Genomic DNA, 12,554 nt, shown 5'->3' on the forward strand with positions numbered 1-12,554 from the left:
CCACTGGAAAATTGGCTTTTATGAGTTGGGGAAGCTCTTGTGTTATGTAAGAGTACATCCTGTAGTTAGTTTTCCAAGGATCTTCCGTGGCATCCACATAAAAGCCAGCACCAGTGCCGAAGTCCCAGCTCTCATCTTCTCCTTTAATATTGCAGCCACCTATCAAGGAAAACCTTGTGGGGTCATCAACTCAGGAGTAATGGCTCATATTTCATTAGAACTGCTTAGTGACTCTGTAAGTCCACCATTTGCAACAGAGCTGTTCACCATATATTGTGGGCTCTATGCCTCTGGGGGCACTCCTGATGCTGTAGGATCAGGACTGGATTGTGAATCACAAGGTCGGTAGTCCAAATCTACTAGCTGCTCCTTGGAAACCCCATACAGGGTTGTTGTGAGTTGGAACTGACTCAACGGCACTTAACAACAATAACAACATGCCTTTTGGGCACATGGTAGCATTAGACTTCCTGGTCCTCTTGTCTTTGAATGGGGTCAGGTGATTGATTCTGGCCAATGAGGTGGGAGGGAATAACCTTCCAGGCTGGGTCATTTAACTGCCAAGAAACACTAGTAGTTTTCTCACTTCAATGCCTGCCCTTATTTTACCTGTCAAAGGGCTTCCATTCTCTTTTTACCTTTTCAGAAATATACTGACATCTCTTCCAGGAAAAGCCTTCCAAGCCTTGCCTACCAACACTTTTGTAATTCCTTTTATCAGTGTGACCTTAGAAGGGCATAGAGACATATACTGGTGTTCTATTCACTATCTTGATTGAAAACTTACTGTAGTATCATTCCAACATATTTCCTCTTGCTATTTTAAAAAATACATTAGATTTTATTTTATATTTTTGCATGTAATTAAAAAGCCAACCATTGGGATATTGAATCCTGGTGTGGTGCTGTAGAATAAGCACTGGACTGCTAACCACAATGTCAGTAGTTCAAACCCACTGGCTGCTTCTTGAAAACCGTATACAGGGTCACTATGAGTCAGAATCGACTTGACAACACTTAAAAACAGCATGATGTTGTTATAGGTGCTGCTGAGTCAGTTTTGACTCACAGCAACCCTGTGCACAACAGAATGAACCACTGCTGGTCTTGCACCTTCTTCACAATTGTTCTTATGCTTGAACTCATTGCTGCTGTCACTGTGCCAATCCATCTCCTTGAGGGGATCGTCCTCTTTTCTGTTGCTCCTCCACTTTACAAAGCATGATGTCCTTCTAAGAGACTGGTCTCTCCTGATAACATGTCCAATGTATGAGAGAGGAAGTCTCACCATCTTGTTTTCTATGGAGCATTCTGGTTGTACTTCTTCCAAAACAAATTTATGTGTTCTGCTGGAGTCCATGGTACTTTTAACATTCTTCTCCAACACCATAACTCAAATGCATCAATTCTACAGTCTACTTTATTCACTGTCCAACTTTCACATGCATGTGAGGCAACTGTAAATATCATGGTTTAGGTCAGATGCAACTTAGTCCTCAGATTGATATCTTTACTCTTTAATGCTTGAGAGAGGTCTTGTGCAGCATATTTGCCTAATGCAATATGTCCTTTGATTTCTTGACTGCTGCTTCCATAAGTGTTGATTGTAGATCCAAACAAAATGAATTATTTGACAACTCCAATCTTTCCTCCATTTATTATGATTATATTTATTGTACAGTTGTGAGGATTTTTGTTTTGTTGACATAGGGGTGCAAATCCATACTGAAGTCTTTGATCTTCATCAGTATTTTAAATCCTCTTCACTTCCAACAAGAAAAGTTGCATCATCTGCATATAACAGGTTGTTAATAAGTCTTCCTCCAATCCTGATGCCATGCTTTTCTTCATGTAATCCAAACTCTCAGCATATTTACTGAGTATACAGATTGAATAAGTATGGTGAAAGGATACAACCCTGGTATAAACCTTTCTTGATTTTAAACCAATTAGTATCCCCTTATTCTGCTCTAACAACTGCTTCTTGGTCTATGTACAGGTTCCTTATGAGCACAATCAAGCGTTCTGGAATATCCATACTTTACAAAGTTATTCATAGTCTGTCATAATCTACACAGTGAAAAGTCTTTACACAGTCAACCAACCAACAGTAAACATGTCTCTGCTGTTGGTCAAGATTCATCTAATGTCTAAGCAAGAGTATCCTTAGTACCATGTAGTCTTCTGAATCTGGCTTGAATCTCTGGCAGTTTTCTGTTGATGTACTGCTGCAAACACTTTTTAATTATCTTCAGCAAAATTTTACTTCAATACAATATTGAATACATTGTTTGATAATTTCCACAACCTGTTGGGTCATAAATATGGATCTCTGCCAACTGGTTGGCAAGGTAGTCTGTCTTCCAAGGTTATTGGCATAAAAGAGTGAGCTCCTTCAGTGCTGCATCTGTTTGCTGAAAGATTTCAATTTGCAATCTGTCAATTTTTGGACCCTTGCTTTTCAAGACTGTCTTCAGTACCATCAGTTCTTGATCACATGCTACCTCTTGAAATGGCTGAACATCAAACACCTTATTTTTGGTATAGTGAATTTGTGTATTACTTCCATCTTCTTTTGAGGCTTTCTGCATCATCCAGTATTTTGTCCATTGTTGTTATTGTTTAGTTCCACTGAGTCAGTTCCAACTCATAGTGACACCGTACAGGGTTTCTGTGGAATAGCTGGTGGGTTTAAACCACTGACCTTGTAGTTCAAACTAATGTTGCAATTCAATGCTTATCCTATACTGCGACACCAGGACACCAATTCTGCCCATAGACTCCTTCAATATTTCAAGTCAAGGACTGAGTTTTTACTTCAGTTCTTTCAGCTTGAGAGATGCTGAGTGTGTTTTCCCATTTGCTTTTCTAACTCTAGGTCTTTGCACATTTCATTATAATATCTGGCTCGGTTTTTTCGAGCTGCTCTTTGAAATTTTCTGGTCAGCTCTTTTACCTCCTCATTTCTTCCATTTTTTAGCTTCTGTATGCTCAAGAGTAAGTTTCAGAGCCTTTTCTGACATCCATTTTGATCTTTTCTTTCTTCCTATTTGATGTTCCTGATTTCACCTCACAACTCTTCTGGTCTTTGGTTATTAGTGTCTAATGCATCAAATCTGATGAAAAATACTCAAGGTACAATTTTGGCTCTCAAGGACTTATTTAATTTCTTCAGTTTCATTCTGAACTTGCTTATCAGCAACTGATGGTATGTTCCACAGTCTACACTTGGCTTTGTTTTGGTTATAATATGGAGCTTTCCCGCTGTCTCTTCCCACAGATGCAGTCAATTTCATTTCTGTGTATTCCATCTGGTGAGGTCATGTATACAGTCGGCATATATGTTGCTTAAGAAGGGTATTCACAATGAATGCTGTTAGTATTGCAAAATTTCATCATGTGATCTCAGCATCATTTCTATCACGGAGGCCATCCTTCCCAATTCCTGATACTTCCTGTTTCCAATCTTTGCATTCCATCACCAGTAATTTTCAATGCATCTTGATTTCATGTTACATGAATTTCAGACTGAAGTTAGTAGAATTTTTTTGATTTCATCAGCACAGGTCTAGTGGTTGGTGTGTAAATTTTGATAATAGTGACAATAACTGGCTTTATTTGTAGATGCATGGATATTATCCTATCATAGACAGCAATGAACTTCAAGACAGATTTTGAAACATTCTTTTTGCCGGTCAACGTGACACCATTCCTCTTTAATTTGTTGTTTCCAGCATTGTAAAGTATATGATTTTCTGATTCAAAATGACCAAGCTGTCCATTTTAGCTCATTAATGCCTAGGATATCGATCTTCATGCTTTTCATTTCATTTCTGACAATTTTCAATTTTTCTAGATTAGTACGTTGTACATTCCTTGTTCTGATTATTAATGCATGTTTGTAGCTGCTTCTCCTCATTTTGAGTTGTGGCCTATGAGCAAATGAAGGTCCCGAAAGCTTTACTCCATTTTTCTCAATAGTATCCTCTACGTTGAGGAGGTAGCTCTTCTGCTCATATTTTGAGTGCCTTCCAACCCGAGTGGTTCATCTTCTAACACTATATCTGACAATGTTCTGCAGCTATTCGTACAGTTTTATCTTCTGGTAACTATAGCTGATAATGTTCCATTGCTACTCATACGATTTTCAATGGCTAAACATTCAAAGTAGGCCGCATCTCTTTCTTCCTAGCCTGTTTTCACCTGGAAGCTACACTGAAACTTGTCCACCATGGGTGACCCTTCTGGTATTTCCAATATCAGTGACAAAGGTTCCAGCACCACAGTAACACACAAGCCACCATAGTACAACAAACTGACTGAGGAGTGGTGGAACAACATATTAATATTTGTACTAATTTGAGGGATGATAGAATTTTACTTGCTAAAAACAAAAAGGACTCAAAATACTTACTGATGAAGAACAAAGACTGAAGTCTTCAGTGTGGGTTGCATCTCAATGCAAAGAAAACAAAAATCCTTACAACTGGACCAATAAATCACATGTTAAATAGAGAAAGATTTAAGTTGTCAAAGACTTCATTTTGCTTGGATCCACAATCAACACTCATGCAAGCAGTAACCAAAATTGGCTGCACAAGTACTCTTTTTCAAGTGCTCAAGAGCAAAGATACCGAATCTTAGGACTAAGTTGAGTCTGACCCAAGGTTCTTTCCATAGTCTCATATGCATGTGAAAGATGGGCAGTGAACAAGGAAGACCTTAGAAGAACTGATGTATTTGAATCGTGGTGTTGGTAAAGAACATCGAAAGTACCAAGGGCTGCCAGAAGAAAAAACAGGTCTGGAAGAAGTACAGTTGGAGCACTCTGTAAAAGTTAGGATGAAGAGATGTCGTCTCTCATACATTGGACATGCTACCAGAAGGGATCAGTCTCTGGAGAAGGATATCATGTTTCGTAAAGTAGATGGTCAGTGAAAACAGTTAGACCCCACAGAAAATGGATTGGCACAGTGGCAGCAGTAATGGGTTCAAGTGTAACAATAATGGTGAGGATGATGCAGAAAACAGGAGCATTTAGTTCTGTTGTGCACAGGGTTGCTAGGAGTGGGAACTGACTTGATAGCACCTAACAAAAACAATAGTTAACAATTTGAGGGAAACAACTTCTTTGTAACATCCAATCTACTCAAGAACACAGCATTTTCTCACTTACTAATATGTTCATTTATGATCTTCAGCAAAAATTTACATGTTTCTTTTTAAAGGTCTTTAAGATTTTTAAATTCCTAGTTGTTTTTTTCATAATTTTGGTTGCATTTTGAATCAAATCCTTTATTATATATCTAGCCAGTTGTGTTTTCTTGTTTTTGGATAATATGTGGATGGGAATGTGCTACTTTCCAAGGTCATTCATGAACTTTAACAGAGTTCTTAGCTGTCAAAAAGTTCGGAACGTTGAACCAAAACTTACACCCTTTTTCAGTTCCATTTCCTGACACTTCCAGGGACTTTTATGGCCACAATGCCAAGTTTGATTTACTTGGTGGATTGGACTGGGTTTCCAAATATTGGATACTGTCATTCCATAATGTGAACACTTAAATCACTTATATTAAAACAATTATCTGATAACCAAGAGAGATAAGGAAAGGCACAATATTATCATGTGACAAGACAGTTTGCCTATGAAATAGAGACAATAATCTCCTATACATAGAGGAGTGTTATACACAGAGTGTTATACATAGAGGGTTCCAGTTCATACACGCATGGATTTATTTCAACAAAACAGGTCTCAGTGGATGACTGCAGACAGGCTGACTCAGTAACAGACTTGTTTTAGTTTCCTTAGGGTACTTTCCCAAACAAAGTCCAATCATGGCATCCAAGGGGATCTGGTGGGCCAGTTACATTCAAGGCAGACAGGTCAGCTCAGGAGGGAATGGTGAGAGTTTCTTTTGGATTGAAAAGGGGGAATAATCTTGATAAATCTTCTTAAAAGACACAGGATGATCATTTTTGAAGAAGTCTTAAAACAACCCTGAACACTGCATTGGCGAGAAAAAGGCCAGGAAAGTTGTACTGAGAAATTTTGTTCATCCCAACAATGCATCTGCATGCTAAGAGAATTTCATTGGGAAACCTAATCCCAATCACCCTACAGCTCTGATCTTACCCCTTATTCCTTCAGAGTTCTTTTTGTTCCCTAAACTCAAACAACATTTACAAGGAACAAGACCTGAGTCCCTTGAAATGCTTACACTGCCGTTAGGAAGTGATTTAAGTCAGAGAGTGCAGAATTCTATGGGGAAGGGTTTCTGTTGTTGTCAAGTGCCAATGAGTCGGTTCCGACTCATAGTGACACTGTATAGATGGGGTTTCCAAGGAGTGGCTCATGAGCTTGAACCACTGACCATGCAGTTCAAACCAACCTTGCATTAGCCTGCAGCGCCAGGAAGGGTTAGAGAGATGGAAACACTGTCCTCAGAAGTGTATAGACCTGGATGGGATATAAGTTGAGAAACAATAGCTTCACATTTTAATATTTTTGTTTTAATAAAAGTTTCAATGATTTTCAGCAGTATTTTCTGACTTCCCCTCGTACATTATTATTCCAACACTAGTGCCAGCATAATGCTTGAGTTGCTCAACTTCTCTGTATTTCAGTATCTTCAGAAAAACTGTCCCCTCTCACAGAACAGCATTGCAAGTAAAATTTACTGTGAGGAAAATGCATAGGATTATATTTCGGAGTTTATAATGTCTCTTAAAAGGTTAATGGGGATGACAGCAAAAAGAAAATGAACTGTACAGTGTACATATTATACCAGTTAAAACTTAGTTTTCCAGATTGAGAGTGTTATAAAGGATTTCTGGAACACGAAAACTTACGAGGGCTGGTATCTGGGGCAACGACGACAAGGCCATGTTCTGAGGCAGCTTGATGATAACCAGATTTTGAAATGAAGTTCTGTTCTGTGCAAGTTAAGCCTGAAGAACAAAAGCATTGTTATCTAAAAGCAAGTGGTTTACAGGCTTTAAAAATTGCATAATACAGGAAAACCAACTCAAGTGGTAGTATTTTAATTTCTTTTTTAAAAAACTTTTGTTTGGAAAATGATTCTGAATAAAATATTTAAGTTCCCTTTCACATGCAGTATATGATTCTATGACAGTATTAACCTAATATTGTTGGCAGCTGTCCTCTGAAAGTCACTAACTACAAGTTCTATTACTGAAATCCTTAAGGCCAGGAGTGTTTGAGAGTTCAGAATTTTCCACACTATAGAAAGGCAATACGGTATATAAATTAAATGTTATTTGATCCCAATGGAGTGTTATAAAATATGCTAATAAACTATTACTTTTATTATATATGCATAAAAATATAATTGAGCAAAAAAATTGATGTGAGATACTATGGCAATCAAATGCAAAGAACTTTATATTTTTATAAATACATTGCTTTCAGCAACAAAAGCCAGCTTAATTGTCTTGGTCTTTGTCACTGAATTAAGAGAGTAAAACCTAGTATTAAGCCTTCTTTAAACCTAAGCATTTTTGAAACTGCTCCGGTCATTTTCCCTAACTCTATGCTTTGTGATGCTATATAAGGAACAGACTGCAAGGTTGGTTTGAACTGCAAGGTCGGCGGTTCAAATTTACCAGCCGCTCCACGGAAATGCTATACAGGGCCACTATGAGTTGGAAACAATTCAATGGTACTTAACAACATCCTATTATAAAGGATAAAGTGCTGGGTATATTCTAACATAGGGCTGATGTGATGGTCACCTTGACTTCAGAAAGATACAAATCACTACATTTAAATGATCTTTTAGGCATTCAGTTTGGGTGTAATTTCATTCCAGCTAATTGATCAATTCTAGCAAAGTAACAATTCCCAGTCTTTCTATCCCTGTTTTCCTTCAGCTCACTGGGAAGTAACCCTGGAATTCTTGTGTCATCATTTTCAAGTGCACTCATCTTGCAATTTTTCTCCTCCAAATCAAACTTTACATTCCACGGTCTAGCTGTCTGCAATCTTCTCACTAAGGATACACACTGTTCTTTCATTGGATGTATACAAACAAGAAGTTCTATTTCTTATGCTCATGTAAAAGAGCTCTGGTAGCGTAGTGGTTACGAGTCGGGCTGAGAACCTCACAAAATCAGCAGTCGAAACTGCCAGCTGTTCTGCAGGAGAAAGATGAAAATTCCTGCTCCCACAAAGATCTGCAGCCTCGGAAACCCTATGCAGGGTCACTATGATTTGGAACTGACTCCACGGCACATACCACCAACCATCATCACCACACTCATGTAGCTCAGATGGACTCTTTTGACTGATTTCTATTTTGGTTAAGAGGAGTCCTGGTGTAGCACTATAAGATAAATATTCAGCAGCTAACCACAAAATTGACAATTCAAACCCACCAGCCGCTCCTCAGAAACCCTATACAAGGTTGCTATGAATTGGAATCAATCAACTCGATGATACCTAACAACAACTACAATTATTACCATACCTAGTCCTAGTGTGGCACTATAGGATAAGCACGTGATCGTTCAAACCGACTTTGCAGTCCAGTACATTAGCCTGAAGTGCCACATCAGGACTCCTTAATGGTACATAACCTTGGGTAACAATGAACCTCTGTGTGTCTCCATTTTCTAGTCTACAGATTACATGATTTCTAAGATCATCTTTAGCAAAGCACTATTTTTTCTAAAACTATTAAACATCTAATTGTGCTGTTATTGCCTTCATCAACACCCAATGCTCTTCTAGCAAAACTGGTACTCTTCTTTTGATTACAGCTGTGCCTTGGTATTGTAGGGGATTATGAACTGGTATTATGGATAATGCGCTGGTATGGAGCACAGGTGTAGCGCTGTGGGTTAACACGCTGGACTGCAAAGTCGCTTTGAACCACAAGGTTGGTGGTTCAAGCTCACCAGCTGCTCCTCGGAAACCTTCTGACTCTCTCTGGGTCAGAATCAACTCAACGGCACTTAAGAACAACAGCAGCATGCTAGCCGCATGGTCTGCACTTTGAATCTACCAGTTGCTCAGCAGGAGAAAGATGAGGCTTTTGCTCCCATAAAGATCTAAGCCTCGGAAGCCTTACTCAGGTCACTGTGAGTCGGAACTGACTTTACAGCACACAACCACTACCACCACAATGCTCTGCTGAGTTAAAACTAGATAGACACTTCATTTTTACCTTTTAACAGAAACATCTATTCTCAGGTTCAAAGACCAGCATTTAGGACATATCCTTGATGAAACACATGCAAGAAAGGATTCACTAAACGGTACAAGCATCAGTTTTAAGGAACCAAAATGAAAACACACCATGATACAATTTGGTATCTATGATTCTTCCTTTGTAATAATGTTTGCTTCTAAAAGATGAAGTACCACATCTTCTGAAAGAAAAACTAGCGGAGATTTAAAACTATTGGTGGCGAAACCTTACCCTCTCAGAGTCCCCTAGACAGTTTTCATCATTAACTGCTGATTCTTCGTGGTACTCTATGACTCTCCGAATCGTTGCCGGAGAAGGTCCCTGGAGAGCAGTGAAAACACCCCAGGACACTTGTCAGCACTCTCTAGTTAGTGTGCATCATGGGCTTCTGTTGTCACCTCCGAGTAGTCGACTGGCCTGCTAACATTTCTACAAACTCCAGAAATGTTTCAGTAGATACAGATAAGTGAACTTTTCAAGGTTCATGCCACAGAGTCCAGACTTTACATCTTCTCTAAATTACTTGGTCTAACCGAAATAGAAGTGAGGTACATGGAATTTAGGTGTTGTTATTGCTATTAAGTGCCATCAAGTAGGTTCTGGCTCATACTGATCCTATATAGGGTTTGCAAGGCTTGTGCACCTTTGGGGGAGAAGAAAGCCTCATCCTTCTCCCATGGAGCAGATGGTAGGCTCAAAGCACTGACCTTGTGGTTTGCAGTCCAGTCCTACGGAGCTACCATGCTCCCCTGTAATTCAATGTGAAATTATTCTCAGGAATAAAGCATAGAGTAAACCATGTCAGGCTCCTATAGTCTCTTATAAAATCCATCGAGTTGATTCCAACCCCTAACTACTCTAAAGGACAGAGTAAAACTGTTTTATGGGACTGCCGAGACTATAAATCTTTACAGAAACTGACAGCTTCATCTTTCATACAATGACTGGCTAGTGAGTCTGAACCACTGACACTGTGGTTAGCAGCCCAATTTATACCTAACCCACAGTGCCACCAAGTCTCCTACAGTCTGTTATAAATGGCTCGGAAACCATAACAAAAAGTCAAGATAAAGTAAATTCAGCCAATTAAAATGACAAAGAAAATCCCTTTATAAGAACTCACATGCAGAGCACTTACCAGACAGCCAATACAGTGTAGGGCATTTTCCAGTTTCTGCCTTTGGTGGTAAGTAGATAGCAAATTTCATTTTGCAATTCAGTTCAACACTGCAATTTTAACAGCAACAATAAAAATCAATATACCTCCATAGTCAAGATGTTGTTGTGTTGTTAAGTGCCGTCAAGTCGGTTCCAACCCATAGCAACCCTGTATAGGGTTTCCGAGGAGCAGCTGGTGAGCTTGAACCGCTGACCTTGCAGTTCAAATGGCTTTGCAGTCTGGCGCATTAACCCACAACACCAAGATGGATACATACAAATTAATAAGCTGTATGTACAAAGTAGAACACATGATATAGGTCCAAAATAAGAGCTCTAGTGTCTGAAGTGACTGCACCAACATGTAAGGAACATACAGGGATGCTTAAGGGAATAACAGGGCCAGCTTAAAGCACACAGACACATATGAAGGGTCTTAAAAACCTCCTGGAAAAATGGAATTAAAAGATAATGGAGGAGAAGTCTGGAGCAAGAGGGTGGAGTAAGATAACCCTCTTCCCATTAACTTATACTTAGTGAATAACTTTACTAAAGTCTTCAGTTCGGTTGGGAAAGAGAAACAGAATAGGATTTACATGAGGTATCTGAGAGGAAAGAAGAAGTAGTAACCTGCTATGGATTGAATTGTGACTCCCAAAATATGCATTGTTGACATACCAGGTAAGATGCAGCCGGACTGTGTGAGACTCTCTGCAGGAAAGACATGGGAGACCAAGTGAGAGAGATACACAGGTGGTCCTAGGCACCAGAGGACTGGACAGGGAGGTGGACAGAGTGCTGGCTGGGGAGGAAGCTGAACAGGGGCAGTGAGCAAAGAAAAACGGGTGGACTGGAGCGGAGCAGTGCATCATTGAGTGGCGCTCGACACAGTGACTACAGGCACAGGGCACAGCTAGCGGTTGGCAACAAGGGGATCTAGTTCTCTCTTGTTCCTCCCAGAGACCAATGGCACCCCATCCTCTACCTCTGCTCTGCCTGGGGCCTGGCATAGCACCCTGTTTCTGAGGAACAAGAACAGTGAGCAGAGAACTGTGTTCACACTTCAGTCTCAACCACATGCACTGGGAGACAGGAGGTGAGTGCCTGAGAACACATCAATATACAATCATCAATTAAATATAAATACGACGCAATGTCTTGAAGAAAACAGAAAATTTCAGCGACACAAAGAAACAAGACAGAATGCTTCAAGCAAGTGACCAAAATACAAAGTCTGAAAATGTAACACCAGAAACTAACTGATTAGGAATTTAAAAGAATATTTAGGCAACTTCAACAGACTGAGAGACAGATTGACAAAATTGCAGTTGAAATCTAGGAAAACTGGACAAAACTATCGTATAATTCAGGAAACAAAATGACAAAATACATGAAAACATAGGAACTGTAAGAAAACGGTAATTAGAAAGCCAGAAGTTTAACAAGAAGACTTCAGAAATAGATAATACACTGAAAGGGAAAAGAAGTCAAATTGAATCAATGGAAGGTTGAATTAATGAGTTTGAAGAAAAATCTCTCAACATTCATCTGCTAGAGGAACAATCAGAATAAAGAATAAAAAAGCCAAATAAGAAACAAAATAAAACAAAAACACCCCACAAATACTATCTAAGGGCTGTTGGAAGAAAACATCTTGGAAGATGAGAAGATAGCCATTTAAGAAGTTACACTAACCCAAAACAAGACAGACCACAAAAGAAAAATACCACGACATATTATAATCAAACTCTTCAAAACCAAAGGCAAGGAAAGAATTCTGAGAGCAGCTTGGGAAAAATGAAGTTACCTACAAAGTTGAACCAATGAGACTGAGTTCCCTGTAGGCAAGAAGACAATGGAATGACATATATAAACCTCTGAAAGAAAACATTTCCAACTAAGAATGTGGTGCAGCAGGAGAAGCACTAGACTGAAAAAGGTCAGTTTGAACAGCAAGGTCAGCAGTTTGAACTCACCATCTGCTCCTCGGAAACTATACAGGGTCATTATGAGTCAAAACCCACTCGATGCACTTAAGAGTCACAGATCTAGCCATACTGTCCATCAAAAATGATGGAAAAATTACATCATTTTCAGACTAACAGAAATTATAAGAATCTGTAAAAACAAGAAACACTAAGAGAAATTCTTAGTGCGGAGAACCAACAACAGCAGACAACA

The 12,554-nt window shown here is 39.2% G+C and overlaps 1 protein-coding gene across 1 annotated transcript in view; it reads right to left on the reverse strand.

Annotated features, from left to right (window-relative positions):
- The window catches only part of ESD (esterase D), a 43,013-nt gene that overhangs the window by 22,997 nt on the left and 7,462 nt on the right, over positions 1 to 12,554 (reverse strand). The window contains exons 2-4 of the mRNA XM_006837689.1: positions 10,354 to 10,442; positions 6,856 to 6,954; positions 47 to 159 (exon numbers count right to left, since the gene is read on the reverse strand). Coding sequence (XP_006837752.1) covers positions 47 to 159; positions 6,856 to 6,954; positions 10,354 to 10,442 — 301 coding nt within the window. The remainder of the gene's footprint in view (positions 1 to 46; positions 160 to 6,855; positions 6,955 to 10,353; positions 10,443 to 12,554) is intronic.

The sequence above is a fragment of the Chrysochloris asiatica genome, unplaced genomic scaffold (assembly GCF_000296735.1).
Source record: "Chrysochloris asiatica unplaced genomic scaffold, ChrAsi1.0 scaffold00022, whole genome shotgun sequence".
NCBI classification, from domain to species: Eukaryota; Metazoa; Chordata; class Mammalia; order Afrosoricida; family Chrysochloridae; genus Chrysochloris; species Chrysochloris asiatica.